The sequence below is a fragment of the Protopterus annectens genome, chromosome 2.part1 (genome assembly GCF_019279795.1).
Source record: "Protopterus annectens isolate FY-2018-M chromosome 2.part1, PAN1.0, whole genome shotgun sequence".
Classification (NCBI taxonomy): Eukaryota; Metazoa; Chordata; order Ceratodontiformes; family Protopteridae; genus Protopterus; species Protopterus annectens.
This window is the reverse complement of record NC_056729.1, coordinates 666,374,750-666,396,683: the sequence shown is the minus strand read 5'-3', so window position 1 is coordinate 666,396,683 and position 21,934 is coordinate 666,374,750. Positions and strand designations below refer to the sequence as shown.

Here is a 21,934-nt window from a genome sequence, read left to right as displayed (position 1 = left end):
TTCAGTTTTCAGTTTTAGTAGACTAGCCTTTGTATAGTCTCTGAGTACTGAGGTATTGGATATGCTTCAAGCTTCCGGCTTATGGTGAATGTGATTGACTTGTGGACTAATTTGACCAGGGAGGGATTTACAACAGTTGGGGAAGAAATCTGCCCTTTATTGGTAAGGACTCATCAAGGATTTTTTTGGCCCTGGTTGGGGTGCAGACTAACTGGTCCGCAGAGTTTCTGTTGTTGAAGTCCATAAATCTCTGTACATACACTTTGGAGCATGTATAAGACTTCCAGTTTATGGGCGAGTAATTGAAGTCTCCTAGGGGAATGGTATTTGGCTTAATAGATAGGAATTCCATACTAATTAGGTAGGAGGTATAGGCTGAGGGGGACATAGAAGGAGTCCTGTGTTTAGCTATGATATGATATGATAAAGGGTTTTGTTAATAGTAAGCTAGACGCGGAGGAGCTCCAGGTCATTATCATGTCTAAGTAATCTGGAAATGACTGGATTTGTGTTGAAAGTCAAATAATTGAAAATCCACTTGATTCTAATTTAAAAATATAATTTCAGTTTGCAATTGACTTTTTATGGAAGGGTGCTGTTTGGAAGACAAACAACCAAGAGTAAATTTTAGATGATCATTGCTGTTTGAGATTCCAGTGGTCCTCACATTTTGCATAAATATTTTCTGATTTATAGAGTGTTATTCTAAGGACTATGCTTTAAAATTGGTATTTTGGAATAAAGTGTGTGCATGTGTAAGTTAGGAGGTTGGTGCTACTTTGCCAGATATTTCCAGCACTTTGTGGCTACGAAAGTCACGTGGGATTTGCACTACTTGAAGTATAGAGATATTGTACCGAAGGTCCTCCATGCTTCGACAGGATAATGTTACAGGGTGCTCTCTTTTCTTTAATAGTCTTATCAGTCTTTGCTTAGTAATTGATTCCAGGTGGTGGTGGTGGTGGTAGTGACTTCAGCATTGGGTAGCTGCAAACAGCATGTAACTCGGCAGTGAATGTTGAGAGCTTTTAAAAAAATGTCAGGACTGTTTATTTTGTGCTAATGATGGATCAACTAAACATCTAGCCTGTGTTTTGTGAAGTTTGTTACACAGTGCAGGTTACTGATTCTTCCGCTTTCTTTTAGCAGTAAGATTTTGAAATGTGAAATGGTGTTAGCCCAGAATAGGCAGACTTTACTATATGCTGTACAGGGAAAAATAGCATGAGTGTTTGGAACTCTGTGTTGATTGCATAAATGTAAGCCAACAGTATAACAAACTGAGCCAAATGGTTACTATATGATATTGTATTACAGGCTGTTAGCCCCCCCCAGAGTCTGCGTAGCAAATAGAAAACAAAAACTAACCACTGCATTCTATTTTTAGAATCTTGAAACGTGTTATTAATTAAATAATAATGCATAACCTAGTGGGTATTACAATGTAATTTAAATGCTTGAAATGTTCTAATTAACTGCAGCTAAAGATAGTTTTCTAGTGGGGAATGTGATTTGCATAGCTTAGTGATCTGCACTGGAATGCAGTCTGCTAGAAAATGGGGCAGGAAAATTTGATCATGTTTTCTTTGCAAACAATGAAAAGAACATTGTATCTTATTGCTTCTGTAAAGCAAGCAGAATTGTGGCCAAATATGGAAGTTGTATTGTAGCAGCGTGCTGCGTTTCTGCCAGAGGCCTCATTCAGAGACACACACTCACTGTTATATCCTGTCAGAGCACAAACTTGCAGTCCCTGTGGAAGCCAGTGTCAGATTTAAAAATGTGTATGCGTGTAGCTTTTTTTGACGGTCATAAGAAATGTTACATTGACATTATTTATTTCAAGTAAAACTATATATGTGTACATGAAATTGCAACTGAAACATGGTATTCTATGCAGTTTAAATTTGGTTATGCTTAAAATTAAAATATGTCTCAACTTAGCATACTGATTTTGTATCATGTTATAGTTGTGGTTTTAGTGCAGAGTTAACCTTCGAAACTTGAAGAACAGCAGTTCATTTTGCTTGCAGTGCACCAGTCCCTTGACAGAACACAGTTCCTGCAAAGATTAGCCTGAAAGCAGTGTGAAAGCTTCAGGACAATGTGGCATATATAATTGATATATTTTATTTATTTTATTTTTAATTTGTTTACCAGGGTAGAGCACTGGTTTATTTAGACCAATTATAAAATCAGCCCCGACTGGGAAAGACAAGACAAATAAACAAATAGTGCATTGATACAAAAGCTGTGACTGTACATTAGGAGTATATACATATGTTAAGGTAATACAAAACTTTATATTAAACACTGGAGAAATCTGTACATAAATGTAAATGTAATATAAAAAATAACATTGGTGGGAAATAATTAAGTAGGGAAGGAATATGGTAGCATATGAGCTAAAGGATAAAAGTTAAGAAAGGCTTATAGGTTCATAGGTTGGTACTGGGCTATCTGCCCGAAGGCATATATTATAGCCCAGCCACGCTGTGCGGTATTCACCGCCCCTTTAGTAGTTCCCTAGACCCTTGTACTAGCAGCTAGTACCCTTGGCCCCTATCTAGTAGTGCTGTTGGTGTGATCCCCGGTGTGAACTTTCTGTTACCCATCCACTCATCAACGTTCCTCTTGAAGAGTGATATTGAGGGGCTCTGTCTTATGTAGATCGGGACCTGTTCCATAGTAAGGGAAGTCTCTGCGAAGGGATTCTATCCCTCCAGCATGTTCTATTCATTGTTGTGTTGAGGTTTATATCCCTAGAGCGTGTAGCTCGAGTAGATTTGGTTTTGCTAAGATGGAGCATGTTCAACAATTCTGGGTTGGACATGGCTCTATGTTAGACAGAGATCGCCTCTGAGAAAGCGGTATGCAACAGAGAACAGTCTTAGCTTTTTCAATCGTGCTGCATAGGGCAACTGTTTGAGGCCAGTAATCCTCTTGGTTAGGTACCTCTGTGGTTTCTCCAGCTGCTGGAGATGTCTAGCCAGGTACATTCCAATTGGTGCATTGTACTCAATAATGGGTCTGATGAGGGAAGAGTAGAGGGGCACCATTACATCCTTGGATCTTGATGTGAATCCTTTTGTGATCAGATGGGTCACATAGAAGGATTTTCTAAACACTTTGGCAACATGGTTATCAAAGGAAAGCTGACTACTTGGATCCCTAGATCCCTTATTTCTTCTTCAGATTTCAGGGGATTACCTCTTATGTTGTAGTTTGCGGGTACTCTGTTTTTTCCAAAGGGGATTACTATACATTTTTTGCATTTAGCTCGAGACCATGGCTTTGACACCATGCATCAGTCTCATTTAGGCCATTCTGGAGGATCTCCATGTCGGCCGGAGACTCTATTATAGCACCCAGTTTGCAGTCGTCCGCAAACTTAGTCAGCCACAGCCCTTCCGTGCATGCCTGTACTTCTGAGAAGTATATGCCAAACAGGAGTGGCCCCAGGACAGAGCCCTGAGGCACACCACTCATTACTGGTCTGGATTCGGACATAATGAACAGTGAGAGGGGAATAAAGTGCTAGAAAGGATAGTAGAAATTTGTGAGTAGGTGTACACTAGTTTTTTGTGAGGAGTGCCGATTTCATTATGGAACAGAAATTATGCTCAAAGTTGAACATTAGTCGTCTATGGACAATGCTCAGATTACCAGTGGTCATTGCTTATCCATCAGGGTTGAGCCTAACTATGTAAATGTTACCAGCAGTGAATAAAATTACTTTAAAAGTGATGCTTAGTGCCAGAATACAACAGACTTATGGTTTAAATTAGTTTATTATTAAATTCTTTTTCCATATTATTTATTTCTGCATATTTTGTAATGTATGAGTGGTGCTACCTCAGTACACATGTCCACATGTGTGTTGTGGTTGTTTATAGTGTATACCATAGATATGTGGCTTTTGAAAGTGGCTGCATGGAAAAGAAAGATTATGCCAGTATAAGTAGGTTGGAATACTGACTGCTTGATGGTGATCTGTTGTGTTTATCTCCATATACAAGTATATATGTGTATGTATGTGTATATATATATATATATATATATATATATATATATATATATGTGTGTGTGTGTGTGTGTATGTATGTATAGGTTATACGCACTAATGCATATGTCCGTGTTTTTGCCCCACTCTGTCTGCCATCATGGGATTCTTCGTGTTCCCTAACCACAGTCCTCACGAGTCATGTAAACAATCCAAAGGTGAGTGAACAGTGAGTGTAGGCTTTCAGACAGCACTGACCTCCTTTTGAGCCTGATGTCATCTGCTAGGTGTCTGGACTGCACAAGGAGATAATAGAAGTGCACCTCACCATAAAATGCCCCTCACCTGCCTCCACTTTAAAAGACAAGCACGCATCGTCTTTTCATTCCTCCTTATCTCCAGCTGGCTTCTTTACTGTGTGGGATGCTAATTGAACCCAGGTCGATTGATTCATAGTTTGGGCTCCATCCTTTTATTCCACAGAGCCAGACACATTTTAAGTATTTTGATTACCTTACATTTCAACTCAAAGGGAGTTTTTGTTGTTTGGAGCATTACAGAATTGTCAAAGACAAGAGAAATGGAGGCTTAAACTTTGATTTTGTATGTAGATGTGAGTGGATGAAACCAGCTCACCTATCCTCGGGGAGGGAGACAGAGGCAGCTTGACTTGCTGCATATATAACACTTTGAGGAGTGCAGGTGTATCACATCACCCACAGCATAGAGCCTGATGTTCATCGTGCATACAGCTGCAGTCATAACAGATGGATTTTCCTGCCATCAGGCGGGTCCTCGGTCGGCCGAATTCCAAAGTCTAGGTCCGGCGTCGGTTGTCGTCGCTTCCTCCCTGACGTCAGTGCGACAGGGGTATAAAAGAACCAGCCGACACCATTTTCTTCAGTCTTTTCTTGCCGCACGGTGCCCGAAGCAGAAGCAGTTTACAAGTGACGGTCGGCCAGCTCCTGAGATTACGAATATTTTTCAACCGAAGTCTTCTTGAAAGCTAAGTACCCTGTTGGGGAAACTTTTCTTGCCTCAGACCGATGTCAGACAAAGTTAATAATTGCATTTCATGTGGGAAGCAAATACCGCATAAGGATTTTCATTCCCTCTGCATTCCTTGCTTAGGCCCAGACCACGACGTCTCGGCCTGTAGTTTTTGTGCTACATGCAACAGACGCACTATTAAGCTTCGGGCGGAGTTCGCCCAACATTATTTTGGCAAAAAATTTAATTACATTATGTCGTCGGATACTCCGACTCCAGTTTTGAGTAAAAGACGCAAAAATAAGGACCGACATACAAGATCCGCGGCTTCTACAGACACCATGGCAAAGCCGACTACAGGTGGTCCGGTTCTCAGTGAGGTGCCTACGCAGCCCCTGACTACCGACGACACTTCATTGGCGGTGTCTACTGTGCCCGAGGTCGCAGGCTCTTCGGCCCACACCCCGACTACAGATACCAAAGTCACTCTTGGTGGTGAATCTCAAAGTTTAGACAGGTCTGCCACCTCTCAAGGTGTCTTCAGGCCTTCCTCTTCTTTTTCCATCAAAGCTTTCACTAAGTCTAAAGCAGCCATGCATACTAAAAGACAAGCTCCACAGGGCACTCAAGGCCCCATGCCTAAAAAGCAGATGCTCAAAATGGCTGAGGATTTGATTACTCTTATCAGGGGTTCTCAACCCCCCCCCCCGGACAAAAGGCCCAGAGTGGAGGAAGAATCCCCCTCCTCTGACCAGGCCTCCATTATTTCAGAACATTCTGATGACCAGGAACATTCATACTCCCCTTTTGAAGATTCTGATGCAGAGGAGTCCATTCCCTCTGTCTCCCCCCCCCCTGAGGATTACTCTTTTGGGGAAACCTTGCATACCTTGAGGGAAACACTTCCACTGGGAAGGCCAAGAGTACTCAGACTCCAAGAAAAGGCTTAGGGATTTTCTCTTGCTCCCTTAGCACAGGCCTCTGGCTATACCTCCTGTCTTAGACATTCTAGATGATGTGTATTCGGAGGCCTGCCTTAACCCAGACTCTTTACCTCCAGACCCAGTCAAGCCTGACAGGTATTACCGGGTTCCTGACTCGCACCAATTCCTATACAAGAGCCATGCGGCTGACCCAGAAACTATCTCACAGGGCCCCAAGGGAATTAAGGCCTCCACTGCTAAAAATCCACTACCTTCAGAGAGAGATTCCAGAGCTTTAGAAAGGTGGGGGAAAAAGGTATACACCTCGGCCACCTTAACCATGAGGGCATTAAACTGTCAGTTCCATATGTTAAAGTACCAACAGTTTCTGTTATCACAGTTGAGAAGCAAAATGTCACAACCTGAACAACCAGACTTGAAGGAGTTGCAGGATTTGATGCATAGTGCAGAACAAGTGGGTAAACATACCTTGCAATGTGGTTTTGATGCTTTAGAGGCCTCATGTAGAGCTGCTGTTACAGGATCAGTCATACGTAGACATGCCTGGCTCAAAGAGCAAACCTTACCAGATCATGTCAAAGCTAAATTACTAGATGCCCTCTGCAAAAGATGTATTGTTTGGTGTTAAAGCTGAGGAGGTATTAAAGAAAATGGAGGAAAAGGCAAAATCAATGCAAACAGTGAAAGATTTCCTACAGGTACAACCTCCACGTTTCAGTAGAAATTGGCCTTCCAAAAATTGGTCCTTTCCAGCCAGGGACAGACCCCAAAGAGGTAGATACAGGCGCCCGAGGGGCAGAGGGCAATCTCAAGGATCGTTTAGAGGCAGACAATGGCAAGCACCTACACAAAGAGGTGGTGAGGATAGTTCACAGTCATTCAGAAAGCAGACCCAATGACTTTCCCCTTTGCATGCCAAGCAAGGCTCAAATGGCAGCACCTTTAGGCGGAAAACTGGCATTATTTTCAAAAAATTGGCATATTGTCACAAAAGACAAATGGATCCTGGACATTATAGACAGAGGCTACAGATTCAACTTTCACATCCTTCCAAAAACGAGAGGCATGCCAAACCTGCCACACAATCAAAGGGCAGAGGCACAAAAACAAATTTCAGATCTCATGGACATGAAAGCTATTCAAGAGGCACCTGCATAAGAACAGGGTCAAGGTTTTTACTCCAGACTATTCCTGGTACCAAGGAAGGGAAAAGATTGGAGACCTATTTTGGACCTATCCATCCTAAACACATTTTTACTCGTGCCAAAATTCAAGATGCTCACATTACAGCAGCTTCTTCCCATGCTGGGCAAGGAGTCTTGGCTGGTAACATTGGACCTCAAGGAGGCATACCTGCATGTCCCAATCAGACAAGATTGCAGAAGATACCTCAGATTTCTTGCAGGTTCAACCCATTATCAATTCTCTGCATTGCCCTTTGGCTTATCTACTGCGCCCAGAGTGTTAATGAAATGCCTGGCATCAGTAATTGCCTACTGCAGACATCAAGGGATACAAATATACCCATATTTGGACGACTGCCTGATCCAAGCGGGACAGCAAGCACATACTTCTGAAACATCTGGCTTTTGTAATAATGTTGTTGAATTCTCTGGGATACACAGTCAACAAAAAGAAATCAAGGCTAATACCCTCTCAAACAATAATTTTCCTGGGTGCCAACTTGGACACAAACACCCAGATGGCCTACCTCACGCCAGAGAAACAGGGGCAACTAACTCAATACTTCAGAAAACTAGCAAACTTCACCAGGCTGACTGCAAGGAAAATCCTGCAGGCTCTGGGATTCATGGCATCTTGCATCTTACTAATCCCATGTGCAAAGCTGCATATGAGGAAACTTCAATGGTACCTGAAAAACCTATGGTCTCAACACAGCCACAGTTTGGAAACAATAATACCACTGATTCCATGTCTTCAAAAGGAATTTCTGTGGTGGGCTCAAGCATGCCAAAGAAACACAGGTCTCCCATTCTGCAAGCCTCAAGCAAATCAAGTCATCACAACAGACGCCTCAGACTACGCCTGGGGGGCGCACATGACAAATCGGTGCATTCAGGGCAAATGGTCCCAAAAAGAAAAGCACCTACACATCAATCAAAAGGAAATGCTAGCAGTAATAAATGCTATTATAGCTTTCAAAAACCTTCTGCATCCAGGTCAGCTATTGATAAGGACAGACAACACCACAGTAATGTGGTACATAAACAAACAGGGAGGAACCCATTCATACCCCCTATGCATGCTGGCCATGTCTCTTTGGAACATGGCTCTGGAATTACAAATAGAACTTCAAGCACAGTACTTGCCAGGCAAGGAAAACATGCTGGCAGACAACCTAAGCAGAAATATGACAGATCCACACGAATGGAAGTTGCATCCTCAAGTTTTTACAGAGATAATTCAAGCATGGGGAAGGCCAGACATAAATCTCTTTGCCTCCCACAGAAATCACCAATTGGCAAAATTCTGCTCAAGGACCTCTCATCCACAGGCCTGGAGAGTGGACGCACTCTCTTTCAGTTGGACAACAATGACAGTTTATGCCTTTCCACCTCTTCCTCTGCTGCCCAAAGTTCTATTAAAAACCAGAGCAGACAGACCAAAGATGATTCTCATTGCTCCAAACTGGCCAAGACAACACTGGTACCCACTCCTGAGGAGCCTGATGCATTCCCCACCATGGATCCTACCTCTAATGCCTCTTCTTCTGACTCAGCACAACTTCAAAACTCTTCACAGTCAGCTGAAAACACTCAATCTGGCCGCATGGAAGATTCCTTAACTTCACAGCAGACCCTACTCTCCAAGGAGGTGCAGGATGTCATTTTGGAGGCCAGAAGGCCTTCTACTAGAAAAGCGGTCAGCGTAGGGCATCTGCTTTAGGCCTGTGATTCTTTTAGTGAGGTATTTCTGAGGCCTTTCCAGTTGTTGCAGATGTCTTGAGAGGTACATACCAAATGGGGCGTTGTATTCTATAATGGGTCTAATGAGGGATGAGTACAGTGGGACAATGACTTCCTTTTTTCTGGATGAAAAGCCCTTCGTGATGAGGTGTGCCACATAGAAGGATTTCCTGACTGTTGTGGCGATGTGGTTATCGAAGGTGAGACAACTGTCCACCTGTGTCCCTAAGTCTCTTATCACACTTTCTGTGTTTAGTGTACTTCCACCTATATGGTAATTCATGGATACATGTTTTTTCCCAAAGGGGATAACAATACATTTCTTGGCATTGAACTTGAGCCCATGGCTCTGGCACCAAGCAACTGTTTCTGTAAGGCCCTTTTGTAGAGTATCCACATCATTTGGGGATTCAATAATGGCTCCCAGTTTGCAGTCATCTGCAAACTTTGTTAGCCAGAGTCCCTTAGTGTTGACCTGTACTTCAGAGAAGTAGATGCCAAACAAGAGCGCCCCAGGACTGAACCCTGAGGTACTCCACTTGTCACTTGTCTGGAGCTGGATTTGGAGTCGGCTACTTTTACAGTGTGGGTTCTATCAGTAAGCCATTTAGCAACCCATTGGGTGACATAGGGATTAATGCCCAACTTAGTAAGTCTATCTATGATTCCAGAGTGGGGGATGGTGTCAATGGCCTTGGCAAGGTCTAGATAGGCTGTGTGGACCACCTTACCCTTGTCCATGGCTCTGGAGACTGATTCAAAGAAGTCAATCAGGTTCAGGAGACAAGATCGCCCTTCACAAACCCAAACTGGGTGGGGTCCAGTGTTTGAAGGTTGCCAATGTCTTTGTTTATAAGTTCCATGATAATACGCTCCATGGCCTTGCAGATAAGGCTTGTCAGACTGATGGGACGGTAGTTTCCAGGATCCAAGGTGGATCCCCCTTGTGGATTGGGATAACTGTAGCTCTGCGCCACTCAGTGGGCACGAAACCTGAGGTGAGGCTATGATTAAACATGACACTTAGGTGAGGTGCCAGTTCATATTGTAGTTCATGTAGTACACAGCCCGGATGTCATCTGGTCCCATGGATGCTGTATTCTTGGCTTTAGAGAGTGCGTTTTGTACCTGTGTGGCCGTTATTACTGGAATTTGACAATCTTCCGATATTGAGATGGGCCATTTAGGGGGTGAGAGGGGGGTGAAGTTGGCACTGAATCGATCTGCCAGGATATTGGCAATATCCTTCGGATCAGTATATTTAATGCCATTCTGTTTTAGCTCAGAGCAGATCTGAGCATTGCCATTTAGATTCTTGACATAGTTATAGAATGCTTTGTGGTTGTCTTTGGAATCTTTGGCAATTTTATTTTCGTAACTAGCTTTCAAGGATTTTATGAGGCATCTCAGTTTCTTACTGAGGCTAGTAAGGGAGATGTTCTTCATTCCACATTGCTGCAGTCCTAACTATTGGGTAGTCCGCTGTCCAGTCGGCCCGAATACCAAAGTATATGGCTGACGTCGGTCAGGGCGCATTAGACTGACGTCAGTACGTCAGGGTACTAATGCGCATGACCGACGTCATATCCTCAGTCTTTTTTGCCGCATGGTCCGATGCAGAAGCAATTTTGCGAGTGCAGGTTGGCGTTCTGAAAGTTTCTGAAGCCAGAGTTTCAGACCGAATCAAAGTTGGCTAAGTACTGGGGAATATTTTGGTTTTTCTTGCCTCAGTATTTAACCGGATGTCAGAAAAAGTGAATAACTGTATTTCTTGTGGGAAACAGATACCTCATAGGGATTACCATACTTTGTGTATACCTTGTTTAGGGCCTGAGCACGACGTTGTTGGATGCCGCCTTGTGCTAGATTTAACAAACGCACTATTAAGAGAAGGTTAGACTGTGCCAGGTTAGTGTTTGGGAAGCGTTGTAATTATAAAATGCCGCCGGATGTTCCGGCTTCGCTAAAAGCAAGGACAAAACAGCAAAGCCTAGGGAGGAACCGACAGTCCCAGACGCCGGTTCTTTAGAGGGCTCAGTGGAGCCGGAGGTTTTGCCAGGTGTTTCTTTGGAGTCTCAGGGAGAGACTTTACTGTTACAGGATGTATCCTCTCAGGAAGTAGGCCAGGCTGAGGGGCTTCTCAGGTGGCTGTTCTTCCCTCTCTTCCTAAGGTGGTCAGAGCCTCCCTTCTGTTTCCAAGGCTTCTTTGAGGGCAGGCCGAAGTTTTTGCTTCAGTGGGGTTTCTCCTAGTACTTCAGGGTCTTTGCCTAAGAAACATATGCTTAAAATGGCAGAGGATTTGATTACTATGATAAGGGGTTCTATGCCCTCCTGATAAGAGGCCTAGGGTGGAATCTGAGTTTGAGAGTTTTGAGCAATGCTCGAGGCTTCTGAGTCTTGACTGAAGACTTGCAGGAGTACCCTCCTTATTCTGATTCTGATGTGGATGATTCTACTCCTTCAGCTTCCCTCCTGAGGATTTTTCATTTTCAGAGACTCTGCATTCCATGAGGGAGCATTTTAAATGGGAAGGTCATGATTTCTCTGATTCCAGGAAAAGGCTTAGGGAATTCTTGTTTTACCCCAGCACAGGCCTTTAGCTATACCTCCTGTTTTGAATGTGGTGGAAGATGTTTTGCAGAGGCTTCCCTGAACTGATTCTTTGCCTCCTGCCCCAGTTAAACCGGATAGGTATTATAGGGTGCCTGAAGCTCATAAGTATCTTTTAAGAGTCCTAGGGCAGACCCGAAACTGTCTCTCAGGGGCCTAAAGGTGTGAAGGCCTCAGTTGTTAAAAATCCTGTCCCTCCTGATAAAGAGGCAAGGGCTTTGGATAGATGGGGAAAGAAAGTGTATACTTCTTCCACTTTAGCCATGAGGGCTTGAATTGTCAGTTTCACATGTTAAAATATCAGAATTATCTTCTTTCACAGTTGAAATCTAAGGTGGATGCTCTGGAAGGTATTGAGTGTAAAGAGTTGCAGGATTTAGTTCATGTGTCTGAACAAGTGGGTAAACATTCCTTGCAATGTGGTTTTGATGCTGTGCAGGCCTCCTCCAGGGTGGCTGCCACTGGTTCTGTTCTTCGTAGGCACGCCTGGTTGAGAGATCAGAACTTAGCTGAGCATGTTAAGACAAGGATATTGGATGCTCCTTTACAGTCTGATGTGTTGTTTGGTTCGCCTGTGGAAGCAGTTTTAAAGAAGATGGAGGACAAGGCTAAGTCTATGCAAACTGTTAAGGATTTTTGCAGGTGCAGCCTCCAAGTTTAGTAGAAATTGGCCTGCTAAGGGATGGACTTATCCTGCTTATGATTCCCAGTCTAGGGGTAGGTCTAGACGTGGTAGGGGCAGAGCTCAAGGTGCTTTTAGGCCTAGGACAGGGAGTTCACCTGCTCAGACTTCTGGTGAGGGCAGGGGTCAGTCCTTTCGTAAGCAGATCCAATGACCTGCCTTTTCAGCTGCCAGTACCTTCGGCACCTCTAGGAGGAAGACTGTCTCTTTTCAAAGAAAATTGGGATTTAATTACCCAAGACAAATGGGTTCTGGATATCATTCACCACGGTTACAGGTTTTATTTCCATACCTTGCCTCCTTTCAAAGGCATGCCAGACATTCCTCCTCTACAAAGACAAGAGGCTCACAAGCAAATTTCTCAGTTACTCCAAATAGGGGCCATTCAGCCGGTTCCTGTGCCAGAAAGGGGCCTAGGATTTTATTCTCGCCTGTTCCTAGTACCAAGAAGGGAACACGTGGAGACCAATTTTGGATTCATCTATCCTCAACACTTATCTGGACATTCCCAAGTTCAAAATGTTGACGTTACAACAGCTTTTACCTCTGCTGGGCAAGGATCACTGGATGGTAACTTTAGATCTCAAGGAAGCTTACCTTCATGTGCCTATAAGACTAAGTTGCAGAAAGTATCTGCGAGCTGGAAATTCTCATTATCAGTTCTCTGCATTGCCCTTTGGCTTATCTACTGCGCCCAGAGTATTCACAAAGGTTCTGGCTCCAGTGATAGCTTACATCAGACTAAAAGGAATTCAAATCTATCCTTACTTGGACGATTGCCTGATTCTGGCTCAAGAAAAGGAAGACCTTCTACAGCATTTGGAATATGTCATAGCAGTGCTAAGATGCCTAGGGTATTCTGTGAACGAAATAAAGTCCAGTCTAGTACCCTCTCAAGACATGTGCTTTCTGGGTGTGAGACTGAATACAGCAGCCCAGATGGCCTTTTAACCCCGGACAAACAAAAGAATCTTTCCAGTTACTTCCATCAACTATCTCTTCAGTCCGGCTGACTGCAAGGACAGTCCTTCAAGCCTTAGGGTTCATGGCATCTTGTATTCTGGTGCTTCCCAATGCCAAACTGCATATGAGGAAGCTACAATGGTATCTCAAAAATGTATGGACACAGCACTGCCAGGATTTGGACACTGTCATTCAAATAATACCTTGCATTCAAAAGGAATTTTTGTGGTGGGCTCAGGAATGTCACCTAAACAAGGGACTCTCTGTGACCCGACCAGAGGCGAAGTCAAATTCTAACGACAGATGCCTCAGACATTGCTTGGGAGCTCATCTAAATGGAAAGTGGATACAAGACAAGTGGCCTGCCAGACTACAGCATCTACATATCAACATGAAGGAGATGTTAGCAGTCCAGTTTGCATTAATGGCTTTCAAGGAGTTACTTCTTCCAGGGCAGGTGTTGATTCTAACAGACAACACAACTGTCATGTGGTACATCAACAAACAAGGGGAACACATTCTTACCCATTGTGCAGGCAAGCAATGATTTTATGGGAGACTGCTAAGCTTGCAACTAACTCTTCAGGCAAGGTTTCTGCCGGAGCACAGAACTCCTTAGCAGATGTGTTAAGCAGACAAATCATGGATCCCCACGAGTGGAAACTGGATCTTCATGTATTTCAAAAGTTGACAGTGTCCTGGGAACTCCAGACATAGATCTGTTCGCTTCTCCACTAAACCACCAGCTGCCAAAGTTTTGCACAGAGAGGTTTCATCACACAGCTTGGAAAGTGGATGCTCTTTCTTTCAGTTGGAAAAATCTTCATGTGTATGCGTTTCCACCTCTGCCTCTTCTTCCAAAGGTGCTTCTAAAAGTCAGACAAGACAAGCCAAGGATGATTTTAATAGCTCCAGATTGGCCTCGGCAGCACTGGTACCCATTACTGTGGAGTCTGGTAAAGAAGCCTCCATGGCCTTTACCCTTGATTCCACATCTGTTGTCTCAGAAGGACGGTCGTCTGCTCAATGTCAAGCTTCACTCTCCATCTAACAGCCTGGCATATTCTGTTTTGAAAGACAGCAGGTCTCAACTTCCTCAACAAGTTTTAAATGTGATTATGGAAGCCAGAAGACCTAGTACAAGGAAAGTGTACGCAGAAAAATGGAAGAGATTTTTATTTTGGACTGCAGCAAAGAATTTGGAGATTTCAGAGCCTAATTTGAGTGTGGCTCTTCAATATCTTACTGAGTTATTGGACAAAGGTTTGTCTTTCTCTTCCATTAAGATTCATGCTGCAGCAATTTCAGCTCACTATGATTGTGACCCACCATTGTTTTCACATCCTTTGTTCAAGCAATTTCTTAGAGGGCAAAGAATATAAGACCCCCAAAGAGCTCCTACTCCTGCTTGGGATCTCAATTTTGTGTTGGAGAAACTTACTCTACAACCTTTTGAGCCTGCAGCTACTGCTGAACTGAAATACTTGTCATGGAAGACTGCTTTTTGTTGGCCATTACTTCTGCAAGAAGGGTTTCTGAGTTACAGGCCCTTATGGCGGTTGAGCCTTTTTGATTTTTCATAAGGATAGGGTATCATTACGCACTAATCCTTCCTTTATGCCTAAAGTGGTTTCTAGTGTGGCTTTAAACCAAACTATTCATTTGCCTACTTTTATGCAGATCCCCAAAATAAAGGGGAAAAGATTTTGCACACTTTAGATGTACACAGGCAATTGCGTTATTATTTGAGCAGGACTAAGGATTTTAGGCAGTCTCAGCAGTTGTTTGTTTCTTTTGCTTTGAGTTCTCAGGGCAAGCCTGTGTCAAAACAAACTATTTCTAGGTGGATTGGGTTTTGCATTGCATTTTGTTATTCCCATCATGGCAAGGAGATTCCAGCTGGGATTAGGCCTCATTCCACTAGGGCTACTGCCACTTCAACAGCTTTTTAAGGGGTGGCAACTAAGGATATTTTGGAGGCAGCTACTTGGAGTTCAGTGCATACTTTCTCTAAGCATTACCACCTTCCTCTCTACTCTAAGTCTAGGGCTGGTTTTGCCACAGCTATTTTGCAAGGCATGTTATCAGCTCCTGCTTCCTTATGATTTGCCAGCCTCCCTTACCTCTGCTTTGGGATTCTACCCAATAGTTAGGACTGCAGCAATGTGGAATGAAGAACATAGTACAGTTTTGTACCTACCATAAATGTAGATGTTCGAGGATCCACATTGCTGCAGTCCAATTTACCCTCCCTCCTTCCCTCTGTGTTTAGGGGTGGTTGTGTAGGTGAGGTTATATTCTGCTAATTTTGTATATTTTGTATATATATATATTTTGGTGCAGATATGTTGGGAGTTTTGGTTTTTGGCCTTATCTTTTCAGGGTCTTCTGACATCTGGGGCAAGAAAAGACTGAGGATATGACGCCGGTCATGCGATTAGTACCCTGACGCACTGACGTCAGTCTAATGCGCCCTGACCGACGCCAGCCATATACTTTGGTATTCGGGCCGACTGGACAGCGGACTACCCAATAGTTAGGACTGCAGCAATGTGGATCCTCGAACATCTACATTTATGGTAGGTACAAAACTGTACTTTTTGCATCCTGGGATTTTCCTCTTTTCTGCAACAGTTTCTTCCTTTTGTTGTTAAGTTTGTTTATGGCAGGGGACCACCAGATTGGCTTCCTTTTTGGATGAGAGCATTTTGGTTCTATTTGGGATGGCACGATTCATGCATGAGTGGATGTGCTCGTACACTGCCTTAGTGTAGGATTCAGCAGTTGAACTTTCAGTTCCCGTCTGCATGGGTGTCATGAAGTTTGTCACTTCTGACTTCAGTAGCATGAAGTTGGCTTTGGAGAAGTTTTTTATGGTGGTTTCTTTACTGGGGGGTGGGGTTGGGATGTGGATGTTAAGGGTGATTAGCTTATGGTCAGACCTGTCCAACGAGGGGGTGACCATAGGTATGGAGCATTGATTTCCCATGTTGGTAATGACCAGGTCTAGGATATTGGAGCCCCTGGTGGGACTATGGATTAGTTGATCCAGGGCATTGGAATTTATTAATTCCAAGAACCGTTGCGCAAAGGTGTTGGGACATGAGTAGTTTTCCCAGTTAATGGCAGGGTAGTTAAAATCACCCAGTATTAGTGTGTTTGGTTCTATCTTAATATTTTCCAGTATGTTTAGAAAGGTGTAGTGAGAATCTTGGGGTATGGTGGGGGATCTGTAGCAAGCTACAATTTGGATTGCAGTCTTACCTAGTGTTAGTTGCACTTGGAGAATTTCAGACACATTGTGTTGGCCAACTAGCCTGGTGGTGTGAATATCCTTGGTGAATATTGACACTCCTCCACCTTTAGTGTTTCGGTCCTGGTTTGGTGGCCAAAAAGTGTGGTAAGAGTTGTAGCCTGGTATTGCAGGGGTGCTCTCTGGAGCCTTGAACCAGGTCTCAGTTACTGCACAGATATTGATGTTCTCCATTTTTAGGAGTGCCTCGAGAGAGTGCATTTTGAGGTTTAGACTTCTAGCATTGAGTAGCATTACCTTCAGATTTTGCATGCTTGTACCTGTTACGGTGGTGGTTTTGTCCTTTGAAGTTTGCCTAAAAAAGGCACTATAGGGGTGGCAAGAGCCTTAGCCAGTAACCTGAATCCCAGGGCCGACAGGTGCAGACAATCTCTGGCAAAGCATCGTGGTCTGTCAATCATGTCGTCCCAGGCAGACAGATACTGGATCCCCTTTGAATGACACCATAAGCTTTGCCAATTGTTGAAGTCAATCATTTTATCCTTATATTGTGGTATCATTCTGGGCGAAGGCAGGATGCTATTCAGGGCTAGGGTCATACCTGCCTGGGCCACATGATCCGAGAGCTCTTCCATGTCTCTTTTCATGTAGTCCAGGGAGGTACGTCTCAAGTTATTCACTCCAGCATGGACAATGACAGAGTCATATTTGTACTTGTTGTGGAGTGACTTGAGTGCATGCGTTATGTGGCGGATCCTGGCACCCAACAGGCAGCTGACTGTAATTTTCTCCTTATTCAACCTGGTGAGAGGGACATCAGTGTGCCGGACTATAGAGTCACCTATGACTAAAGTGTTAGGTACATTGTCTTGCCTTAGGGGCTGTTGCTGGGTGGCACACTGGTGTTGTGAACTATGTGACACATTGGTTGTGATTGGTGTTTGTTTGCGTTTCAGCTTCAGAGGTCTTTGTTGCTTGGGCAGGTTACAGTTAAGGGCCTCTGCATATGTGGATTTAGTGTTGCTATATTGCCTTCCTTCTGGGGGCACCTGACATCTGGGACAAGAAAAACTGAAGAAAATGGCATCGGCTGATTCTTTTATACCCCTGTCGCACTGATGTCAGGGAGGAAGCGACGACAACCGACGCCGGACCTAGACTTTGGAATTCGGCTGACCGAGGACCCGCCTGACGGCAGGAAAACCCATCTGTTATGACTGCAGCTGTATTAGCACTCGAACATCTACATTTATGGTAGGTACAAAACTGTACTTTGTGCCCACTAGGGAACAGCTTGGGTGAGGGGCTAGGCACGAGTGGCAGTGAGCATGCACCTTACAAGAGCAGCTATCGTGGAGCATGAGGATAGGACAGCAAGATCAGCAGACAGACCCTCGCCATAACCCCTGTTACCTTTCCAGTGGAGAACAAATCAGCTGGAGGGCTCTCATGTACATGGAGGAACAAATGGGTCACTTGAGTGCAGGAGATGAAACCATTTGTTCTATCCCGTGAAACTGCAAAAAAAAAAAACTTAAATGGCAAAATACACACAAACAGTAGTAGAAGTAATCTTCTGTGCAGTTATCAAATCCGATATGTATTATGAATGGCTTATAGTGTGCATCACTAACAACCAGTGCAAACATAAAAAAACTTATTAGATCATTGAAAAAATACAGAGTCTGTACCTATAACTGAAGGGAAGAGAATTAAATATAGCATTTAACAAAAACATCTCTGATATATTTATTTTATTGTACCCACCCACAATTACCTCCGTACCATCATGCACCCACTTCAAAACTTTACTAAAAGTGCACCTAAAAATATGCTGGCTATGCCCTTGCAAGTCCCACTCTAAAATCACCCACCCCGTCCAACCACTACCTTTCTTTCCACTCCACTAACTACTTTGATTATAGCAAGCTCAGATGCTCATAAGCCTAGTACTTATTATACAGCAGGAACTTCTTCTTGTAACATTTGTTAATGTCTGTTATGTACTTCACAGATAAAGATTCTAGTTTTCTACTGATGTACTATGTTCTTCATCTGTAAATATGTTGTAATTGTTGCTATGTTATATTGTTAATCGCTATGTAATCCAATGTAACTACTGTCTGTTTATTTTAACTGTGGAGCTTTTCTCCCCGGACCTCTGCTGAAAATGGACCTATGTCCAGTCGGACACTCTCAGTCAACAAATGTAAATAAATAAATAAAATATTGCAAAGTAAGCTTTAACACATTTTCTTCCTTAAAGTGACCATCATATGGTAAGCAACTATTACAGTGCTGGATCTGTGTTATTGCACAGTATGCAAAGTGCTGTTTTACGTGTTCCACTGGCTTTTTTTCTTTTTTCTTTTGCCTTCTTCATGAATATAACTGTGTTTAGTTGTGTATTGATTATTGTCTAATTGACTTATTTAGTGTCTGATAGATTGTGCTTCATATTGTATCACTTTGTGTTGAAATCATATGCAGGCAGTAGAGAACACCTGCCATATTACATACTGCCCTTCATTTGCATCAGAAGAAGGCAAGTACAGACTAAATGATCAGGAAGTAATTGGACCACTGCTCAGAATGCATTAAATAGAAACACATTTATTAATGCAGTTTACTGAAATAACTAAAGTAAACAATTACATATTTAGAACAGAAAACCCACTTTACATGATTAAAGCACAATTACAGTAAAAATAAATGATAAAACTTTCCACATGATCTTTATTAGCAAGAGAGACAGTCAGACTGGTACAGAGGACCATGACTGTAGAAAAATGTAAAAACATAGCGGGTAGTGATTATAGGATAGCGAGTGTATTGCAGGTGCAAAGTAAGGGCAGGTTTGCATCAAAATCTAATGACTCATTTGCATAGATGGTCAGAACTTAGTGTGAACCAGATGATCCAGTTAGTTGGAAGGGCGTTTGCAGCATCAAATGTCTGATCTAGAAGCTCTTCCTTTGCTAGTGCCTACCATCCAACAAGTCTGTTTAGATCATGCAGTTGAAACGCAGTTTGTCTCTGTTGAAGGTTTGCAGTTGTTGGGAGAATGAGTCTTTGGTAGCAGACTTGATACTTGCTGTTAATGTTTTTATCCTTGTACCTTAGCAAAACTTATTTTAAGCAAGTTGTAGCTAATTCTGAATAGTTTGTTTTATAAGTTTGCAAAATGTGTAATATTTTCTGATTTCTTTTTCTCTATTTTAGGCCCCTAGGACTTCCAAAAGCTGTGACTGTCTATGCTTCCAATCCAAGTAGGAGCAATACAGTACAAGTAAATTTGGTGTTTACTTCTGGGAGGCATTTTCATGTTCCTCCCGTACATAAGGTACATTTTATATTTTCTTGTTAGGAGCCTAACTGCTTGCTATCAGAAGACCTGCTGTCTGTGGATAGGAGAACTCATAACAGTGGTTTCAGTCTTTGGTTCCTGTAACTGATAGTAAAAGAAGCGCAGCCCTTAAGCATTTTCATAGGTTGCTGTTCATTCAGTTTTGTTCTTATACTTACTTTATCCTGTTCTCTGTTGGAAATAACTGGAGTTTATCACAGCCAACATTAAGAATTGGACATGGAGACAGTCTAGCCTAAAACATTAGTCCATCGCTGAATGTTCAAATGCTCAGAATGCAAGTGTATAAGAGCGAGCAGTCACACAAAACCCTGTAGGCCATTTGGAGGATTACCAGTCACTTATCAGTATGTCTTTGGAATGTGGGAGGAAAATGGGGCTGAGCAACCCCCTCCCAGGAAGGACCTGCATATTGTGCACAGGAGTTACTCATTGTAGAGACTTAATCAGTGATCCAGGTGGTGTGAGGCAACAGAGCTACCTTTGCACTACTTTTAGCATTGTATATTTTCTTGGCTTTTAAATGATTATATTTGTAACATTTATTGACACTGCAGAGATTACAGTCTGGAAAGTGCTTCCTTGGTTACATTTATACATTTATTTTTATTTATTTTTTATTTATTTTACATTTGTTGACCAGGCTAGTCTAACTGGATACATGTCCATTTTCAGTAGAGGCCCAGGGAGAAAAGCTCCAGAAATCATACAGAGTTAGTCTAGGTTAAGACAGAGCCATTATAAAAAAAAAAAAAAAAACAACAAATTGTTACAAAGATGTATTATAAAAACATTGATAGAGGGTAATACAAAAACAATATAAAAAACATCAATTGTTAAGACTGACATTATAAATATATATATATATATATATATATATATATATATATATATATATATATATATATATATATATATATATATATATGGGTCTACCTCAGATGGTCGACAGGCCATATGATCGAAACGCATTTGGTCGACAGTTCATTTGGTCGACAAGCATGTTATGTGGGGAGCTTCGCCCCCCACACCCCCCAGTGTGGGGGGCTGTGCCCCCACCCCCCCTAACTATATATATCAACTCCAGGGTCGCACAATATTGGGGGGGGGGCAAATCTGCCCTTCGACCAAATGAGTTTCGATCATATGGCCTGTCGACCATCTCAGGTAGACCCATATATATATATATATATATATATATATATATATATATATTTTTTTTTTTTTTTTTTTTTTACTATGTAAATTTATTTATTTATAAAGGAAATGTACATATGTTGTATTTTATTTGGTACATATTTCAGCACCTAGCAGACCAGAATGGAAAACCAGTAATATGTTGTGTATGGTTTTCCCTTTTCTGGATTATAAGGATTGCTACAGGAGAAAGTACATATAATTTACGCTGTTTAACTCATTAGTTAGAAATCCTGCTTTAGACGACTGTAGTTTTCAAGACTGTAGCTAAGAAATGCACTTGTAGTCTGCAGCAACAAAATGCCATATTCATAAGCCAAAACTTTGACAGTAATGCCTCTTAGAGGCAAAATTAGATTTTTTTAATTTTCTTTACAAAAGTTCCAAAGCTGAGTTGAAGTGAAAGGAGGCTAGAGGACATACTTCTCTAGTTGCAGAGATGAGAAAACTCTTATTTGTCCTGACCTTTGCTGTAGGTGAGGAATATGAATCTTGTAATACATTAGTAAAGTGAACTGTAAAGTCCATTAAGTAGTAAAAATAAATACCCAATCTTCAGAATCTTTTTTTCAGCATCAGTTGTATAATATCATCTAAAGACCTTGCACATGCTGTCCTTTGGTTAAAGAGTTTAAATTTGTCTGTCTTTAAGGAATCCCACATGACTATAAAAAAATAAAAAATGAGAGAGTCACACTGTGGTGCTTTAAATCTGTATTGCTTCTATGAAATGTAACTCTAGAAGAACCTAAGAGATTAAAGCCATTAAGGTTAGATGCTTGTACTGGTTCACATACGTGTAGTGTTTAGACTGTTTATCCATTGATTTGTCAAACTCTGGGTTAACTACTGCTTTATAGCCTTCTGCCAAACTAATGATTGTACACACCCACTAGGACACTTCAATGTGTAAGCAAAATGCTCCTCACTACCTACAAGTCACACCTGTCATCAGGAACCTCTCTGTATTACAGCTATGTGCCCCACTCCTGCAGCTC

General features: G+C 42.4%; 1 protein-coding gene across 1 annotated transcript in view; it reads left to right on the top strand.

Annotated features, from left to right (window-relative positions):
* Positions 1-21,934, top strand: part of TMEM131L (transmembrane 131 like) — a gene marked incomplete in the record, with an annotated part of 1,995,267 nt that overhangs the window by 283,885 nt on the left and 1,689,448 nt on the right. Inside the window, 1 exon segment of the mRNA XM_044062407.1 lies at positions 19,595-19,715. Coding sequence (XP_043918342.1) covers positions 19,595-19,715 — 121 coding nt within the window.